Source organism: Scyliorhinus canicula, chromosome 11, assembly GCF_902713615.1.
Source record: "Scyliorhinus canicula chromosome 11, sScyCan1.1, whole genome shotgun sequence".
Taxonomy (NCBI): Eukaryota; Metazoa; Chordata; class Chondrichthyes; order Carcharhiniformes; family Scyliorhinidae; genus Scyliorhinus; species Scyliorhinus canicula.
The window spans coordinates 164884802-164905962 of NC_052156.1; the positions used below are offsets into that span (position 1 = coordinate 164884802).

Here is a 21161-nt window from a genome sequence, read left to right on the forward strand (position 1 = left end):
ATGCTTCCACCAGAGAAAGCTGTACTCCTTTATTTATTTTGGTGCCTAATATCCGACCACAAGCACAGACTTCACAAATGGAAATGAATGGCCCGATTAGCCGTACAAAATTTGCAGAAACTTCAGCTTTAAAACATCATTGATATTCCAGCCATATTCCTTAAGGCCTCTCCTTCATCCCACAGCCAAGATTAGAACATTGTGGAGCGAGTATGAATGCACCACGGAGATGCACTTCCTTTCCAGACTTCAGCCGAGGCAGCTATATCTCTTTTTATCTCCCCTCTTACTGTCGAAATCCCCAGCGGGGAAAGCTGGAAGAAGAAAAAAATACCACCACGGTGCGAGAAAATGAGAGGCACCAAACAGAGGATCAAAACGTACATGCAGGGAAATCGCAGAGAATAAAAACTGCTGGAAATAAATAGCTGTCTGGACTTCACGACAAAACTCTTGAGGCGATCCCCAAATTGCCACACTCTCGCACCACAACCACATGAGAGTAAATAGGCAATGGAATTAAGGAGACGTCATTCCACAAATAGGATAGAAACCGAATAGACTAGGAGGCAGTCCAAACCCCTGTTTTATAAAACTCAAAAATAGTATATTGAACAATTGAGAGTTTAATGAACTCAATCTGACACCAACCACATGAGACCTAATACAAGATGCAGCAAACCTTTCACTTTTATTCTGGAAACTAAGGAGACCGATGTCTTGTTATGCTCTAAGCGTAGCATAAGCGGCTTCCTTGTGGTGCACTTGACAAAGGAAGGTTCAGACGTGGAGATAACTTCAACACGTTTATTAAACTATATACACTTCTATTACTCGGGTTCTCCACTACAGTTAATCCTTCTATAGCTACTCAGACTGACTAACCAGTCTGCTACAATCCACGTCGTGGGAGTGATATTGAATCAACCCTGTATCTCTACTCACTGTCTCCACTGGAAAGGGGCAGATCATGTGTGTGGGTTGGTGCAATGCCCTCCTGTGGTCGTGTCACCTCTGTGTGTATCGTGAATGCCCATTGGTCGTGTCCTATCTAACTGATCGATTGGTTGAGTGTCTGTGTGTCATATTGCTGGTGCTCCCTCTAGTGTCTAGCAAGTCTACATGTATTTACATTAAGCCCTTGTGTATTTACAGTGATGCACATCACCACAACCGACATTGTGCAATGTATTGTCATTATTTGTATTCAAATGTTCAATGTTAAGATTGTCCATTGACATCAACGTGAAGGCAAGCTGACCCTGCCAGAGGCGCACTGTTGAGCACATCCTCCATGGGGAGAGAGTCACAGCCGGACATTGCCCAAGGCACTGCCCCCTGGCACTGCTTGGGCACGGGTAATGCCTCGGAGGTGTTCCGCGGAGAGGCGGGGGTGGGGCAGTTCCATGGGGAATGGGAGGGGATGGGGTGTTCTATTTTGACTTCTTTGTATCAGGGGCACCATGGCTGGACGGGTTCTCCCAGCACTACGTCGTGGGCCCCACCCCTTAACCATTTCTGTGTAAATACCTAAAATAACGGCAGAGGAAGTTGCTCGAGGGCCAGCAGCTTCCACCCTGTTTTTCCAGTCCGCTGCACCATTCTGCCAACAGATACGATTCCTTGTTATGTTTGTATCGTCATCAAAATCTGGCAGCTGCCACGCTGATCATCCCCCCCACCCCAAAGGGGACAATGGGCAGAATCTTACTAGGATTGAATACAGTTCCTGATCCCAGTGCTGGCTGGGTGTATGACATTGCTGTCTTCTAGGGGGCAGCCAATCAAGAGGCTGTCACAGCAGCCGCTATCCGGTTAAGGATGACGAGTGGGTTCCCAAAGAGGGAAGCGCCCAAACCGAATGCCAGAAGCCCGGGATGGCAGACAGTCCCACCAGGGGGAGCTGGACGCTCTTAAGGAGACCATGAGGGCAGCCTCAAGGTCACGGTGGCCACAGGTGGGGGGTAGCCCATCATCGTGGTGAGAGAACCCACCTCCCACTGTGGGATTCCTTGTTGATAGCCCTCTGCTCAGAAGCTGCCTCCAGGTATCCGCCGGGCTCCAGCCTCAGTCTAGGGGGTCTAAGCTCATCCTTCTGCTCAGGCCCACATGTCCATCCTTGGCCTGCTGCAGTGCTCCAGTCAAACCCCGTGCAAGCTGGAGGAACAGCACCTCACCTTGCGGCTGGGCACACTGCAGCCCTCGAGACTAACACTGAGTTCAACAACTTTACATGTTTATATCTTAAATCCCCCTTTCTTCTCTTTTTTAATATTCCATACATGTTTTGCATCTATGAAAAACATCCCCCTCCCCTCTCACACCAGGACAACTATTGTTTGTTTTTAACTTGCTACTTTTTATTGCACTTCCTACATTCTCCTTCTTTTCAGTTCTGATGAAGAGCCACATGACCTGAAACGTTAACTGTTTCTCTCTCCACAGGTGCTACCAGGCCTGCAGGGTTTATCGGCATTTTCTGGCCTTGTTTCAGATTCCAACATCCGCGGTGTTGTGCTTATTTTAGATTTTACTGTCGGTGTAAAATAAAATATCGTGAATAATGCTGTTATTGTTTGCAATTGAGGTCTCTGTTCCCGTCGACAATATTTACTGGGGTCTGATACGTGACATGCATCCTACTATTGGGGGAAAGAGTGTGCACAACACATGGATGGATGTTACCAAAACCATGGCAGTACGGGGGTGGGAATAAACTACTTACTTCTCTGAGAGGCAGAATGTGTAGGCAAAGAGGTTTCCCAACGGATAGCTCTTTCCACTTTGTTTACCTTGTTCCGCTGTGGCAGGAAAATTCAAAGCCAAGATATGTGAAATAACAGACCTCGTTCCAACAAGGTACATTTATCAGGAAGCACCACACATTGCAGGTGGAGAGAGGAATACTCATTCCAGTGTTGGTTCCTTCTCAGACCCGGCCTCCTCTGATACACACCTGGGAGCAGATAATACAATTCATTGTTGGAGCAATCTGGCCACGTGAGTGTTTTATGAATTTAGGACTCAGTCGGCGAGCTTTTAAGCATGAATTAGTTTAACATACCCTCAGACTCGAGAGATAGTCTGGCGTGGACGGGTGAGAACTGATCACAACAGAGAATTTTGCAACTTTGAAAGTGTTATGTAGATAAAGTTCCTGTTTGAAGACATTGCTTCTTTCTCTCCAGCACCTTGCTTTAATCTATATGACTGTGAAATAGAGAACAGTCGCCCTGGTCTTTGGCTAGCCAGCTTGATTCCAGAAACAAAATACATCACTGGTTCATAAGGTATAGGAGCAGAATTAGGCCATTTGGCCCATCGAGTCTGGTTATAAAGCACTTTGAGAAGTCCGGCGGTTGCAAAATGTCCGACACAAATACAAGTTTTTTTTAATGAACTCAATGTTGCTTTTTCTTCAGGTTGGACGTTTACTGACAGCTTTATCCACCAGTGCGATGGGTTGCATACTTTCAATGAAATGTAGCGAGGGAGCAAAAATGAGACATTTATCATAAAACTTGTTCATTGTACTCCTCCATCACAGTGTTGCATTTTCTTTTATTATCTCTGATTCGCCACGATATGTTGTTGCTTTCTGGGTTGGAGCATAAAGGTTACAGAATCCGGCGGGAAGGAAACTACCTTGAAAATTGTATCAAATTGCGTTTTGTTGACAGCAGTATATAGGGAAGCTGAGCTATTGGTATGTTATTAATTATATATGACAGATAACTTCCAGAACCACCATGGCTGCAGGGCCTTTAAACCTTTTTAAACTTCTCATTTTCAAATCCTTTGTACAGTGAAACCTTGTGTGAAGCTGAGTTATTGACAGGCACCAGATTAGATTCCCAGGAGCAGACATGGAAGCCAAGAATATATATATATATATATATATATGTTACAGGCAATTCTTTGACAACCACCGTTCCAAAATAATAAGGTCCAGGTGATGTTTGATCTACAAATGTAATTTCATGTGTTTTTTGCACATGACAATAGTTTAATTATTTGAGTGCTCCCAAACTGGCAGTCATATAACAGCAAGTTCAAGGCTCTTCAATCACTTCCCAGGCCTCCAATCTAACTCTCTTGTGGACAGTATTTTACTCATATATCAAAGCCGGTCCTCCTTCAAACTAAAACGACAAAAATGAGAACGGCGTGGTAAATCTTTACTCAAAATCTGTTACTTTAACAGCAAACACAAATCTTTTCTCGTAAAGTATTTTCAACCTCCCCCCTTTTCCCATGCACTGTTTTCAGATGAGATGATGTCCTGGCCCCAGAACACTCCATCAGCTGCTGAGAGGTACGCATTTCATATCTCTCAGTCTCCATATCTTCCTTTGGCAGCATGACCGAGAGAACTTGCATTTATGTAGCACCTTACTCATCCTCAAGAGGCTCCAAAGTGCTCCTCAGCCAATGATTTAACTATGAGGTTTACGCGGGGTTGTGCAGCTAGGTGCAACAGCCAATTTCCCCAGAGCACGTTCCCTCAGACAGCAATGAGATGAATGACCCATTAATCTGTCTTGCCGCCGCTTATTTGCGGGATTAATGTTGGACTGCGCGTTGGAGGAACTTCCTTGCATTTCTTCAAACAGCGCCGGGGGAATTTTGTCCCCAGTTCACAGGCTGAGAGAGTTTTCTTTTAATGTCTGGTCAGAAAAACCATGTGTCTGATGAAGGCAGCATCTTTCAGCCCGGTGCAGGGTGAACCCACAGACCTTCTGCCCGAGGGGGAGGGGGGTGAATGGAAGACCAGAAGGAGCCGACGCTTGCAGTTCACCGTGCGAGATGGCCGATGGTGCTCAGCAGGCCCATTTACCAAGACAAATGCCAGAGTCAAATTCTTGCAACATTCAGTAATAATTTATTTTGTTAATTTCAAGAACAACCAAATTCATTATTTTGAAAATGCTTCATTTAGGAATTGTTGACAACACTGTTTCTGCAAAATGTAAAGTTACTATACAAATTCTTAATACAAAAAGAATAAATTAATGGCAGAAATTCATAATTCTGCATTTTCTACACCATACATGGTCTTCTTTGATTAAAATGGGACAGAAACCAGAGGAGGAGGCTGAGGGGGTAGAAATAAAGACATTTTACATGCTCTTTTAAGATCAACAGCCATTTTCAGGGAGAAATCTACTGAATTCATTGTAACTACATTGCTTCAATTTACACAACTTGTAATAAAACTATTGACATTTATAGATGTAAAACCCTACAACTATTCTAGTGGTAACTGTTTGTTGGGTAGCACCTGAATGGGGTTTGCTAGGTCCAAACTAAAACTAATACTGATTTATAAAACATATTGGTATTTTAACATTTTACACAATGGTAACTGAAAAACTGTAATTAGAAAAATCTGCCTCACAATAAATGCATGGTAGTGTCTGCAAATGTTAGCCTTTCATTTCAACTCGACACAAATCCTTCCTGGTGCTCTCGCAAAGACAAACAGTGCTGTCTGGGGTTTTTTTTTTTTGCAGTCCGCTGAAGCAATCCTTTCTTGTCCATGGGCCACACACAATGGATATGCTTCAGCTTAGTCTGCTGCCTTTCTGAGCAGGCATCCTCCTTCCTGTCTCCCCTCCCCCCCCCTCCCACCAACCACCCCCACCCTCCCCACCGACCCCCAACAGGAAACCACAAATATTCCGAAGGGAAGAGAGGGGGGAAAAATGCTCCCTTTATTTTTTTGGCCAGATCAGTGCCCTTCTGCAACTGTCACCTTTTGCTGACAAGTCTGTGCTACACCGACTGCGCAAACGTTCCGTGCCAGCCACTAAATTATTTCTGATGAGTACTTCATGGGAAAATATTCTTAAAACATTTGTGAGGCCTTCTAAGGGTTGACAACTCTCCAAGGCCTCGTCCAATAAATCAGCTAAAGTCCTTGAAGAGAATATACGATCGACGAGCCGATTCGAAGCTTAAACTAAAGACACATATTGTACCATAATACAATATCTGTGCAGCCTGGAATAGCACAGATTATGTTTACTGTGTGCTTTACTGATGACTCCAAGCTGGACCACATATCTGAATAGCTCATCCAGCCTCTGCAAAAAATATCTCAAAATTGTTTTGCTCTTATCATGGGAAAACAATCTTGCCTGCACTCGGGCATTTTTTAAACGTGAAGAATGCATTTTTAATAGCTTTCACCTGTCATCTGCCAGAATCATTAATGAAACAAGAGATTGACAACTTCTCATTTATTCAGGTAACCAGCGGGCAACGCTCATCCAATTCTCCCCCTTTCAGCTTTCGGGTGGTCTTTGGTAATATTCAAGTAAACGTAATGCTTGGTGAAATTGTGAAGTACTTCATTATTACACTGTCAGTATTACTTTGCACAAGGGAATAAAATGAAATCGTGCACAGACACAGCCTTCAAGCACAGGAGGTCTGGTGCATACGAGTCACAGTATGAAAAGCAGTGTTGCGTTTTTATTCATAAAGACCTTATTATTGTTGACCAGTGGTTACCTGAGAGACAGCATAGTCTGTGGAACTTTAATTAGGCTGCACGTTGCCTTGGCTGATAGATTTCTTTTGTGAAAGTGCTCGGAGCTGCAGTTGCTGGTTAGTGGCCGTTCGCAGAGTAAGGCAGTGACAAGGGGCAGTGAGGTGACCACTGGAGGGGAGGGGGGGGGGGGTCGACGTTTGTACTTTGATCTGAGGTCAGGTGTCAGACAAGAGTTCCAGGCTTGGCGTTGTCACTTCCGTACCACTGAACGTCTGCCAATTCGGAATAGAGTGGGGAGTCCATGTAGCAAGTGTCCTGGTAGGGCCTACAACGAGAAAAGACAAAAGTCAGGCATCGCTTCCCGCTACTATTCAGCGAATCCTTACTTTGAGTGAAAAGCCATTAAAATTACAGTCCTTGCGCTTGCAAAGTTCCTGAACGGTCCAGGCCTGGGCTAAGGTCAAACCAGGGCAACATATCGATTGGTCTCACATTTTGCTACTTCAGGCTCAGAGAACACAAAGTAAGAATTGTTTACCGCACATTCCATTTTAAAAATAAATTTAGAATGCCCAATTCATTTTATCCAATTAAGGGGCAATTTAGAGTGGCCAATCCACCTACCCTGCACATCTTTGGGTTGTGGGGGTGGGACCCATGCAGACACGGGGAGAATGCGCAAACTCCAGACGGACAGTGACCCAGAGCCGGGATCGAACCTGCGACCTCGGCGCCTGAGGCAGCAGTGCTAACCCACTGCGCCACCGTGCTGGAGCATTTACCGCACATTCCTGAGGCAAAAGCCACTGAGAAAGTAAGGTGGCCCAACCCAAAGGCCTTTCTCCCAGACCACAGCTGACACTTCACTATTGGCAGTTCTGAGGGCCAGTTTCAAAGTCTTCATTCTCACCAAGGTGAGATTAAGCCCCCGCCCCCAATGTAGGGAACTGTCCAAATCCTCCACCATTGAGATTGGCAACCTTAAGTGTCCGAAGCAGCCTCAACACTTAACCCTAACCTCTCAGCTGTGATAACTGGCAGCTTTGAAATCCTACAAGTTCCATTGTATAGAACAGCTGAAACACGGTAAATCCCGCCAGGTCTTCTGTGAACGGCGAACTCACATCAGTTATCAACTGAGCTCGAGGAATAACAGGGAATCGGTTGAAATTCTGTCATTTCAAAAACGCAGAGCCACTTTGTTTGAAAAAGTTACAAATAAGGAGCAACACATGTCCAGAAATGTTCTTTTCACAGCACGTTGAAATCATGACCTAAATCTCCCTTTCTCTGAATTGAAGAGTCACAAATTTTAACTGGTCGATACTTGCGAAATTCCTCTTATGTTTGGCTCGTGGAGCCTGTTCCACTGTAAACCGCGATGCGCGAGCACCCTCAGGCAGTGTCTCTGCGCACAAACACACATTTAAAGCGTGTCAGACTTTCGATAGTTGCCATTGGAAACCCTTCACTTTGTCCCAGCAGTTTGGCCATCATTGTGCTGCCAGGATAACGTGCACAACAGCAGAAAAGCCACTGCATTCACACTTTGTCAAGGCTGAAGCATCCTGGCCTTTTGTCCAGCACAGGGGGGGCAGGCAGACCGAGCTTTCAATGTCAATGAGAGGGAGAAGATTCTCTGTGGGCAGCAATTTAACTCCATCAACGTCAGTCGATAGAATCACCTCAGGAGACTGATAGAAACTGTAGGATTCATCAGCTCAATATATAGATATCGATGGGAAACTAAAAGTGTTCATTCTGACCTTTCATCATCCACCAGGATTTAATAGTAAGCATTTCTGATTTTTATTATGAAAACAGACGAGTTTATCCATTTATTGTTTCGTGCATTTCCAGTAAAAGACCTTTCAATTTTCAAGGTGTTAAATGAGATGTGAGCATTTATCATCCACCCCCAGGTGTCCTTGAGAAGATAATAATAATCTTTATGATTGTCACAAGTAGGTTTACATTAACACAGCAATGAAGTTACTGTGAAAATCCCCTAGTTGCCACACTCCGGCGTCTGTTCGGGTACACAGAGGGAGAATTCAGAATGTCCAATTCACCTAACAGCACGTCTTTCAGGACTTGTGGGAGGAAACCGGAGCACCCGGAGGAAACCCACGCCGACACGGGGGGAACGTGCAGACTCCGCACAGTGACCCAGCGGAGAATCGAACCTGGGACCCTGGCGCTGTGAAGCCACAGTGCTATCCACTTATGCTATCGTGCTGCCCCCCAAACATGATCCTATTGAGCAGGGTCGAGGGGCCGAATGGCCCACTCCTGATCGCGTTTCTAATGGTCTTAACTCCGAGCAAACTGGAAAACCTCAAATACTAAACAGAAGATAATAGATGACAGAACACAGACTAGTAAATGAAGCTGGGATCTTCTCGTCTGGTCGCTTAATACCAAACCAAACAATGCACTTAACTTGCTCAGGGGCGACAAAACTGCAGTTTTCCCTGAAGCAACTGGGTCGTGGTCTCATTTATTTCTGTCACACAGACATGACTGAAATAAAGAGCTTCGTATTTAGGAATGAGAAAGAAACTAAAAATGCCACAACCATACCACGAGTGAATAAACAGCATAAAGACAAACAGTGAGGGAGGGGCATTATAACCACGTAACTGATTATTACTGTACCTCTATTTTACAGAGCTTTGGTGAGTTGGCGATTGGGTCTGTTCATCATGAGGTGTGCTTGTTTCTGTTGTACCTCTACACAAAGGCAGGTGAAAAGAGGAGCAGATAAGACTGAATATTAGTAAAAAGAAGAAAGTGAGGAAAATGTTAGTTAGATTTGTGGTTAGGAAGTTAGTAAGAAACTTGCTGCCGATTTAACTTTTGTTACTGTTAAAATGGTCAAGAATCAGGATGGTAACAGCAAAACTGCTTTAGCCGTACACCGTAGTCAGACTTTTCACAATCTGTTTAGATTTTAACTTTCATGCGAGTTCTGAAGACATTGACAATGGACACGTAGACTACAAACAATTACTCGACTGACACAAGAAACAATGTGTTGCAACATTTCTCTTAGACTCTCTTCATACAACGCTAATGCTTATTCATAATGTTTATAATGATCAGATCTGTTAAAATTAAAATTCAGAGCCCCCCCCCCATCGAATCACAGAATGGTTACAGCACAATGGGAGTCCATTCAGCCTTTCAGACGCATGCCAGCTTTCCACAAGAGGGATTCAGCCAGTCCCACTCAAGTTCCCTTTCTCTGTAGCCCTGCAGATTTTCATAGAATTTACAGTGGAGAAGGAGGCCCATCATGTCTTGAAAAGAGCACCTTACTTACGCCCACACCTCCACCCTATCCCCATAACCCCGTAACCCCACCTAACCATTTTGGACACTAAGGGCAATTTAGCATGGCCAATCCACGTAACCTGCACATCTTTAGATTGTGGGAGGAAACCCACGCAGACACGGGGAGAACGTGCAGACTCCACACAGACAGTGACATAAGCCGGGAATCGAACCTGGGACCCTGGAGCTGTGAAGCACAATTCTAACCACTTGTGCTACCGTGTCGCCTACTCTCTTTTTCTCTCCTTTCAGACACTTATTCAATTTCCTTTTGAAAGCCGTGATTGCCTTTCCCACTCTCTCAACCAGTGCATTCTGCATCCTAAACGATCCCTGCGTAATGTCGCCATGGGCTGTTTTGACTTTGGCACCTGGTTCTTGACCCTTCCACCCAAAGGAATATCTCCCTCTACATCCACTCTGCCCAGACCCCGAACGGTTTTGACCATCTCTATCAAATCTTCCTTTAATCTTCTCTTCTCCAAAGAGGACAACCTACGTTTTGTGGAAGTTCTTTACTGGAATAGTAATTTCTGTCTGCAAGATCTACACAGGAATCAGACAATTGAATGACACTACTTAAATTAAGGCTGGGCCTCCGAAACACAACATCTTCCTTTAACTGAGGCACTTACAGCATGATCTGGTACCACACGGTGAGGCCAGGATTTAGCGTTGTTTCAATGAGAATGTGAAAGTGTGAACCAGATAACAGTGGATTTCAGCCAGATTTGCACCTATCCCATATTTGCATTGCAGTCAATAATGCCGTCAGTTTGCTGCACAAAAACCCCAGATGCATTCGTACAAGGAAAATGAAGGTCGTGTTCGGGACACCTCCTGTGTGCTCTGTACTGACCCATTACAGAACATTAGGGGCAGCACGGTAGCATTGTGGATAGCACAATTGCTTCACAGCTCCAGGGTCCCAGGTTCGATTCCGGCTTGGGTCACTGTCTGTGCAGAGTCTACACATCCTCCCTGTGTGTGCGTGGGTTTCCTCCGGGTGTTCTGGTTTCCTCCCACAGCCCAAAGATGTGCAGGTTAGGTGGATTGGCCCTGATAAAATTGCCCTTAGTGTCCAAAATTGCCCTTGGTGTTGGGTGGGGTTATGGGGTTACTGGGTTATGGGATAGGGTGGAGTTGTTGACCTTGGGTAGGGTGCTCTTTCCAAGAGCCGGTGCAGACTCGATGGGCTGAATGGCCTCCTTCTGCACTGTAAATTCTATGAATCTATAAAGAACAGCAGAGACACAAAAACCAGAAGCCGGTTGCCTGAGGAATGACTTGGCCAGGAATGGTGTTTATATCACAGGGATCAAACTAACCAAACACGGTATCTCCACAATCCTGAAAAGGGTCTGTGGGATTAATTACTGACATTTAAACTTGAGGAAAGACAACAGCATCCCCCCGATCCTGTTGATGATATGCTGCATGAGCTGGAACCCTTTAAATGCAATCAATACTTGATTTGTAAGGGCAGTTTGTCTTCATTGTTATTTAGAAAAATTAAAAAAATGAATTTTGCAACTTCAAATATCGGTAGTTCAAACTGTCCCCCAAATAAAATTCACCCGTACTGTCATCTGGCGTGCATTGTTTAAAGAAGATATTTTGAAAAAATATGCGATTTATTTAAAAGGTTTTTGGAACTGCAGGGAAAAAGTGAAAATGAGAGCAGCAGAAGTGAAAAAGTGTTTAACTTCTAGAGGTGAGAATAATTTAAATAATGGAGGCACTCCTAGATTGGGTTAGAGCTTTTTATTTTTCATCTTTATTGGGAGATTACTAGTCTACAGGTGGGAGGAGACCTGGGTGACAACTGGAACAAGCTCAATATAACGGACATGTGTATCTTTCTATCATATTGTATTTTCTGTTTCCACTTCCCAGGGTCAAATAGCTTCACACACATGTAATGGCTCCAATTTGCACAGAATGGCCAATAATCTGGCAGTGTTACCTGTTCACTGTACAGTTAAACAGAGCCAAATGAATGTTAGGCAAAATGCAAACTTTACCCCCAATACAGTACAAACTATTGTCCGGGGGTGTACTGTAAGAGGGCTGCCGCTGTACACCCGTCTGCTCATCTGGCAGCTACTGTCAAGCCAGCAAACCATTAAAGAAAGGTCTGCTGGGTTGAATTCCTTTGATGTGGCAATTTTAGGAGACAGGTTTCTTTGCGACCAAATAGCTCTTCAAACGGTGCTTTCGGAATCTGGGTGTGGACGGTTTTGCGTGGAAGCTATGATAATGAACAAAGACAATGAGCTTTGTCTCCGCCAAACTGCGTGACTCACCCACTCTGCCAGGACACAATATGGTGTGGACTGCTTGATGGGGAAGAAACTACCGATTCGGCAGATTGCGTTGTGCTCCTTTTACTGCGAGGTGAGGCAGCTGGAAAGGATAAAGGACACAATAAAGGTCAGATAGCGATCAAAAGGGTACAACAATGTGAGACAGTAGATGAAGTAAATGGAATATTTTTAGGATTAAAATATTACATCTGGCATTAACCACACAAAGAAAGATATAAGCTATTCTGCAGCAATGCCGTTCCAAATACAATGCCATTGTTTCGAGTGAGACCAGATTCATTGAGAGTGTGGCTGGGTTTAAATTGAGTATCCAACACCCTTTTCCTGGAAACTGGTCGTTACCTGGGAATATGTGAAACTATTTCTGTTCCAGAAATGTAATTTCTTTCTGTCTTTTTTGTTTCAACTTCCTGTTCTTGTGCTGCACATTTTTATTTCGAGATTTTAAAATGTTTGCAATTTTGGCTGGCTTGGTTCCTCTGTTGTTCAACAATGTGATTCTTGCTGTTAAAATTGTTAATTATACAGTAATTAGCTTGTGTGGCTCTTATTGTCATGCTATAAGTTTCCTTCAGGGATTATTTTCCACTCTCCATCTTTGTGTTCCCGTCACACTCATTGAGACGATGGGCAAGGAAAATAGACAGACAAAAGACGCGCATTCTGAATTCTCCCTCCGTGTACCCGAACAGGCGCCGGAATGTGGCGACGAGGGGCTTTTCACAGTAACCTCATTGCAGTGTTAATGTCAGCCTACTGGTGACAATAAAGATTATTATTAAAGGACGGCAGGTTTTCTCTCCTGAACAACTTGAAGCAAACGTAAATTTTCTTTAACAATGATCTGATCGTGATCATTATTAACGAGGCGAACATTTTATTCCAAATCAGCCATGATCCTATTGAATGGTGGATCAGGCTCGAGGAGCTAAATGATCTCCTCCTGTTCCTATGTTACAGAAAACAGAGCAAAGGGATTTACACAGGTTACAGTTTAAAAAAAAAAAGTGAACGTAGCGCATTCACCATTTTGACTTGGCAAGTTGGACTGACAAGTTGCAGACAAAGTTGATAAAATGTCTAGCAGTGAGGTCTATTAGTAGAGAAACAGAGGCCGGAATATTCCTGCCACTGGGATTCTGTGTTCCCGCTGGAAGTGCACCCTGCCCTGCGGCGTGGGCTGGCTTCAATGGGACATCCCATTAATAATAATAATAATAATAATAATCGCTCATTGTCACAAGTAGGCTTCAATGAAGTTACTGTGAAAAGCCCCTAGTCGCCACATTCCAGCTCCTGTTCGGGAGGCCGGTACGGGAATTGAACCCACGCTGCTGGCCTTGTTCTGCATTATAAGCCAGCTGTTTAGCCCACTGTGGCGGCTGGAGTAGAGAATCTGGAGTAGCGAACGGGGCGCCGCTGGGAACCGTGCGGCTGGGGGGAGTCGGAGAATCCCACCCACTGTGTCTACCGCTGAGAAGTACAACTGGGCATCCTACTGATTAAACGCTGGATTCCTTGTTTTCTGCTCACTCTGTAAAGAGTGATTGCCACCTCGAACAAAGATCTGATAGTTAAGAGACATTACTTTCTCATACAGGAAGCATCACTCTAACCTTGTCAGGACTGTGGAATGTCTGGCCCTTTCTCACATTCCTTCCCCACAGTGAACACAATCCTGCCAAACAATCGCTAGGCCATTTACCGTTTGTTCTGTGCTTCCCTTGCTGTAAGTGACATGGTCAGTTCCTTTGCAAACCCACTGTCCATGTTTGAGCGTAAGTCCTATGTCGAGCCATCGAATGAATCTTAGGATGGTTCCAGTGGAAATAGAAGCCATTCGGCTTGTAGGGTGCGTACTAGCTCTCTACCAGAGCAACTCAGCTAGTCCCATCCCCCTGTTTTTTCCCTGTAACCCTGCAAATATTTTCTTTTTAGATAAATAGCCAATTTGCGTTTGGAAGGGAATTAGAAAGTGTAACCACTAGAGTCACAGCGTATTTGGACGAAGACTGTAGCAGGAACTGGGAGATCAGGACAAGTGGTGAATATTTTGTAAGATTTAATAATAACAATAATAATAATCTTTATTATTGTCACAAGTAGGCTTACATTAACAATGCAATGAAGTTACTGTGATAATCCCCTAGTCGCCACATTCCGGCGCCTGTTTGGGGACACAGAGGGAGAATTCGGAATGTCCAATTCACCTAACCTGCACATCTTTGGACTGTGGGAGGAAACCGGAGCACCCGGAGGAAACCCACACAGACACGGGGAGAACGTGCAGACTCCACACAGACAGTGACCCAAGCCGGGAATAGAACCTGGGTCCCTGGCGCTGTGAAGCAACAGTGCTAACCGTCAGGCAGCTATCCAAAATATGGAATATATGGCTCATGTAAGATTCTGTGGGCACTAAAGAATGGAATTGGGCACCGACAGGAGCAGAACAGAAGGGTATGCAATTTCAATGGGCCAAACCTTCAGCCGGCTCTCAAGGAAATGCGACAAAGGGCAAAGAGAGAGGGTATGTGCACGAGAATGAGGGAGATGGAGACAGTGAGGGGGAGAGAAAATCTCAAATGACGTTGAGTACCACCTCTCCCAATCCCAGCACTGCAGATTACTGGAGGGATACCCTAATTTGGGCAGCACAGTAGCATAGTGGTTAGCACAGTTTCTTCACATATCCAGGGTCCCAGGTTCAATTCCCGGCTTGGGCCATTGTCTGTAAGGAGTTTGCACATCCTCCCTGTGTCTGCGTGGGTTTCCTCCCACAGTCCAAAGATGTGCGGGTTGGGTGGATTGGCCATGCTAAATTGCCCTTAGTGTCCAAAAAGGTTAATTGGGGTTACTGGGTTAAGGGGATGGGGCGGAGTAGGTGTGTGCTTGAGTGGGGTGCTCTTTCCAAGGGCCGGTGCAGACCCGATGGGCCGAATGGCCTTCTGCACTCTAAATTCCATGAGGAAGTTCAATGATGTGACAAGGGTAGGCAAGGTACCACACTGGCCGCCAACTCTTTGGGCATTTTCAGAATTAATAGTTGCAAAAGTAATTTGTCACACTTTGCGATGGTTATGATGGGGGAGGGGGGGCATCAATACTGTATTTCACAAGAAATGTCATAACTTATAATAGCAATGACTTGGGAAAATAATTAAAACCTCTTCCTGCCCTTTAATAGGGAGAATACAGCTGACCGACTAAGTTGGCTGTATAAGGCCATTTGGGAGACATGAATCAGATGCTAGCCCTCACACATATTATGCTTTCTCCTAACTTGCTGAATATTACTGCAGGACAAACTCCTACACAATGGAAATGCACTGGATTTGGGAGGTCGATCCATGTCTCCTGATGAGGAGCAACAATATAATTGTAAGGGAGACACTAGGTAGGGAGACGGTGCAGATGGCAGGTCAGTGTGGTGCACACCTCTGCAGTGCTTACGGCATTCCTGTATAGCAGTGAATAGCCTGACATTTCCACCCCTCTCCTGCGGTCCTGGAGCATCCGTACTCGGCTCATGCTCACGTTTCCAGCAAGGCCATCAGAGGAGGAAGGTGACAGAAGAGGAGGAGGAAGAAAAGAAGCAAGTCGCAAGCATAAATTGCTGCCCCCTTTGAAATTCGGTGGGCGGAATTCTCTGCTCCCAGGAAAAATCTGGAGGGCCGTCATGAACTCGGCCGAGTTTCACGACGGCCTCGGAGGCCGCTCCTCGCCCCCTTTTCTTCCCTGCCGGTGGGGCTAGGAGCGGCGCTCCATAACTTTCGGCCGCGGGGGCGTCGCGCCGAGAATGACGCAGCCGGCACGCCTAATGACGTCAGCCGCGCATGCGCAGGTTGGCCGGCTCCAACCCGCGCATGCGCGGCTGACGTCATGACGCTGACGGCACGAACCCGTGCATGCGCGGTGGCCATCTTTCCCCTCAGCCGCCCCGCAAGACGTGGTGGCTTGATCTTGCGGGGCGGCCGAGGGGAAATAGCGCGTCCGATTTGGACGCCGGCCCGACGATCGGTGGGCACCGACCTGTCCCCTCCCGAGCACAGTCGTGGTGCTCTTTCCTTTCTAGGCCACCTACAAGCCCCAAATGGGCTTCTCACTCCCGTTTCACGACGGCAGCGACCAGGTGTGTTTGCCACCGGCCGCGAATGGCAGGCCGCTCGGCCTATCCGGGTTGGAGAATCGCTGTTTGCCGTGAAAAACGGCGAGCGGCGATTCTTCCGAGCCGTGGGGGGGGAGGGGGAGAATCGCGGGGCGCGCACATTTTGTTGGGGGGCCCTCCCGCGATTCTCCCATGCTGCGTGGGGAGCGGAGAATCGCGCCGGGTATTCCTGCATCTGTCCTGATGTGTGCAAGACACAAAGCTTCAACAACACACCTCTTTTGTCAGCAATTCTGAAATATACTATTTTACACGATTCATTGCATCTTACTTTATATTAAAGTGGTAACATTCAGGCTGTACATTATAATAAATTAGCATTTTGTATGGAAGGGCTATGGGCAGGTTTAGCTCAGTGGGCTAGACAGCTGGTTTGCAGTGCAGAACAAGACCGGCAGCGCGGGTTCAATTCCCGTACCGGCTTACCCAAACAGGTGCCGGAAAGTAACTTCATACATGTGACAATAAAAACATTATTATTATTTTGTCGGCTGGCAGTGGATCTCATCCAATCAGAGCACCGCAACCGGGAATTTGGGTTAGGGTGCTGCTTGACTTGGGAACAGTCAAAAATATATGGGCAGCAAATGGATGTTCCAGTCGGTACACTCCTCATCAGCAATCTATGCCTAGGATCCATTACATCATTGAACTGTTCAATCTTTAGACAAGTACAAAGGTTCATTTTTTAAACAAAAGCTGTGATGAGAGGCTGCAGACCATGTTACAGTCTATGAAGCTCCGATACCAGGGTCGAGGCCTTCATTGAATAAAGTCCCAGATTTGGTGCATGTGAACGACAGCAACAACTCAACTTGCATTTAACCATTTAACACAGCAAGTTGCTGCACAGGAGCGTTTTCAATAAAAAAACATTTTGACACTGGGCCACATAGGGAGATATGAGCATGGGCTGAAGAGATAGGTTCACGGCTCCGTGGAGGGAAGAGAGGTAGGGAGGCAGAGAGGTTTCGGGTGGGGATTCCAGAGCCCTGGCAGCTGAAGGCATGGCCAGCACGAGTGGAGAGATTAAAATCGAGGATGCTCGAGAAGCCAGAGTGAAGATATCTTGGAAATTGTGGGCTGGATGCGATTAAGGTGATAGGGAAGGGGTGGGACCATGGGAGGGATTTGAAAACAGGGGTGGGAATTTTAAAATCGATGTGTTGTCTGCCACTGTAATGTCAGCAAGCACAGGGGTGAAAGGTCAATGGGCCTGGTGCAAATGAGGTTGTGGCCAGCAGCGTTTCAGATGGGCTGAAGTTTATGGAAGGGGGATGGTCAGCCAGGACAGAATTGGAACAGACCAGTCTCGAGGTAACAAGGGCAAGGATGAGAGGTTCTGTAACAAAGAAGCTGCAGCAAGGTCATGTGATGTGGGCGTCGCTGGTTAGCATTTATTGCCCATCCCTAATTGCCCCTTCAGAAGGTGATGGTGAGCCGCCTTCTTGAACCGCTGCGGTCCATGTGGTGTAGGTACACCCACCGTGCTGTTAGGGAGGGAGTTCCAGGGCTTTGACCCAGCGACAGTGAAGGTACGCCGCTATATTTCCAAGTCAGGATGGCGAGTGACTTGGAGGGGAGCTTGCAGGTCATGATGTTCCCCCCGTGTGTCTGCTGCCCTGTCCTTCTATACGGTAGCGGTTCCAAGTTTGGAAGGAGCTTTTAATAATTCCAGGAGGTGCTGTCTAGGGCCGGGATTCTGTGGCCGCTCACTGGCAACGGGATTCTCTGGTCATTCCGGCAGCGCTCCCCACGGGATTCTCGGCAGCGTGGGGCGGCTTCATTGGGAATTCCCATGACAGCGGAGGGGGCTGGAGAAATCCCACCACCGAGGAACAGGTGGCTGGGGTGTTGGGGAATCCCGTTCTAAAGGGTAAAGCAGGTTTATTCTCCAACATAAATAAAGGTGCAGTGTGAGATATAGAACAAATGTTCCAGCCCGGGACTATTGGGAACTGCCGGTCTGGGGGTCAATATTTAAGGCCTCGCTGGCGAGCCCGTATTGGGCGAGCCTCCGCCCCCTCAACACGGGAACTCATATTCTATGAAGCCCACGGGGAGATCAATCAGCGATTCCTCGTGGTCTTCGTGAGGGTTATAACAGTGTGAGTTGCTGAATGCATCTTGTAGATGGTACACAAGGATGCCACAGTGCATCGGGGGTGGAGGCCATGAATGTTCCAGGTGGTGGATGAGGTATCCATTAATCTGCTTTGTCCTGGATGCTTTCGAGCTTTTTGAGTGTTGTTGGAGCTGCTCTCATCCAGGCAAGTGGACAGTATTCCATCACACTTCAGTCTCATGCCTTGTACATCGTGGACAGGATTTGGGGATCAAAAGGTGAGTTCCTTACACAGAATCCCTAGCCTCTGACCTGCCCTTGTAGCCATATTATTAATGTGGCCAGTTCAGTTTCTGATCAATGCTAACCCCCAGGATGTTGATAGTGTGGGATTTAGCGATGGTAATGCCGTTGAATGTCAATGGGCGATGGTTAGATCCTCTCTTAATGGAGATGGTCATTGCCTGGCACTTGTGTAGTGCGAGCATTCCGTTGAAGCAATCAATGCAGGGAAAATTCCTTGAACTGTTTCATTCAGCCACTGACTGGTTACTGGGAGTTACAGTGAGAGAACGAGAGAAGCCCTTGTGTAATTACCAGATTTATAAATCCAAGAATCAACAAGAAAGATGAAGCCATAGTAGCAATGGGAGAAACATTTGAGTTCAGCTTTGAAACAGACTGCCTGTAATTCTAGCACCGGCCACTGCTTGACTCTGGCAGTGTTGAGTCAACAGAGCTGCTGACGAATCAGAGAGGCCAACAGGTCTCTAGTGCGGGAATCTCTCCCATATGGGGGTGGAGGTCTCTCTCTAAAACAAGTGGGACTGCTCTCAGCAGAGTATCACCGAGGGGCAGCCAGGTTTAGGTGGGCGAGCTGGCAACTTACTTTTCAGTCGGGGCGGCAGGGTGGAAGTGGGGGGGGGGGGGGGGGGGGGGGGGGGCGGATGGCAAGGATACAGTAGCCTGTAAAATCCAGCCCTTGATTTGTGCCATTGGATCTGACTTCTTTTCTAAAAAAAATTTAGAGTACCCAATTATCTCTCTGTTAAGCGATGCCTTGATTTAAAATTCCTGGTCCACGTTTTCAAATCCAACAATCCCTCAGAGGTAGCTGCACTCATCTGAGTGTGGTCTTTTAACAGGCCCCAATTTTTTTATTTTTAAAAATAAATTTAGATTACCCAATTATTTTTTCCAATTAAGGGGCAATTTAGCGTGGCCAATCCACCTACTCTGCACATTTTTGGGTTGTGGGGGCGAAACCCACGCAGACACGGGGAGGATGTGCAAACTCCACACGGACAGTGACCCAGAGCCGGGATCGAACCTGGGACCTCAGCGCCGTGAGGCAGTTGTGCTAACCACTAGGCCACCGTGCTGCCCAACAGGCCCCAATTTTAACCACTACACTCGTGGCGGGCACACTTTACGTTACGAAGGCTAGAAGCTCTGGAATTCCTTCACTAATCCCCGCGACCTCTCTATCGTCATCCTCCTCCTGCAAGCCGCTTCTTAAAACCGAGCTCCTTGACCAAGCTTCTGGTCATCTGCCCAAATATCTCCTTATTAGTTTGTCTTCTAACACTCCCGTGGATGTTTCATTCCACTAGCGATACTTTCAAACCTCAGCTGCTGTTGATACAACCCACACTATGGCCTACCACATAGAATGCTTGGGGGAAATGAGGATCAGCTATATTAACAACAAATAATTCACATAGTTTTAAATCAGAAGTGTCACCTGTGGAATGTAACTGTCTAATTTACATTACTGGAGTGAGAGACGGCTGGCGTGCTGGATTATCTTTGGAGGGGGTCAGAAAGGAATGTCACCAAAGGTTTTTTTTATCTTATGAGGAAGTTTTGCCTATTGTAAATCACTTCCCTTCAGGAAATTAAATCTGTTGAATAGCGTCTCGGAGAGACTGCAGGATATGGCTGTGGAGGAAATGGGTTTAGTGGATCAAATGATATTTTCTTAACAGCGAAGTAAAGAGAAGTTATATTTTTCGAACTGGACTTTTGTTTCAGAATCACGCTGGGTTTCAATACCGTCGGTCATTTGGGTTTCGCAAGCGAAGCTGGGGAATTGTCAGTTTGCTTTTTATTCTCTTATTTCCTTTCTATTTGCTTTTAATTCTCTATTTCCATTCCTTCAAAAGCCTTCTGAAATGTCTTTAGTTCCCTCCTTGAACTGCCTCCCCATCCCCCTAGTGAAACACTTTCCCAAGAGAAGCAGTGTGCAAATTCAACCGGACTTTACATTATCTCCTCTGGGTCTCACAGTTGACTGGTGAGTGTGAAATCGAATTATGAGGGGCATAGACAGAGTGGATAGTCAGAGACTTTTTCCCTGGGTAGAGGGATCAATTACTAGGGGGCATAGGTTTAAGGTGCGAGGGGCAAGGTTTAGAGGAGATGTACGAGGTATGTTTTTGACACAGAGGGTAGTGGGTGCCTGGAACTCGCTGCCGGAGGAGGTGGTGGAAGCAGGGACGATAGTGACGTTTAAGGGGCATCTTGACAAATACATGAATAGGATGGGAATAGAGGGATACGGACCACGGAAGTGTAGAGGATTTTAGTTTAGACAGGCAGCATGGTCGGCACGAGCTTGGAGGGCCGAAGGGCCTGTTCCTGTGCTGTACATTTCTTTGTTCAAACAGAATGTGGAATTCTGGTGAGCTGAGGAGGTTAGGGGGGGGGGGGGGGGGGGGGGGGGGGGGGCGTGGTGTTTATCCGTTTATCCCTCTACCTTCTCTACTG

The 21161-nt window shown here is 46.3% G+C and overlaps 1 protein-coding gene and 1 long non-coding RNA gene across 9 annotated transcripts in view; one reads left to right on the plus strand and one right to left on the minus strand.

Annotated features, from left to right (window-relative positions):
* Positions 1 to 1536: 1536 nt before the first annotated feature.
* On the plus strand, positions 1537 to 3541 carry LOC119973588. Its single transcript, XR_005462356.1, has 2 exons — positions 1537 to 3000; positions 3423 to 3541. It is a non-coding gene; the product is annotated as an uncharacterized LOC119973588 (long non-coding RNA).
* Positions 3542 to 5641: 2100 nt separating this feature from the next.
* The window catches only part of frmd4a (FERM domain containing 4A), a 734343-nt gene continuing 718823 nt past the window's right edge, over positions 5642 to 21161 (minus strand). For 6 of the 8 annotated variants that reach the window (XM_038811950.1, XM_038811947.1, XM_038811948.1 and 3 more), the window contains 3 exons: positions 12139 to 12238; positions 9155 to 9265; positions 5642 to 6821 (listed from right to left, as the gene is read on the minus strand). In XM_038811950.1, coding sequence (XP_038667878.1) covers positions 9157 to 9265; positions 12139 to 12238 — 209 coding nt within the window. In that variant the 3' untranslated portion in view covers positions 5642 to 6821; positions 9155 to 9156. The remainder of the gene's footprint in view (positions 6822 to 9154; positions 9266 to 12138; positions 12239 to 21161) is intronic. The other 2 variants (XM_038811946.1, XM_038811944.1) reach the window with 2 other exon arrangements.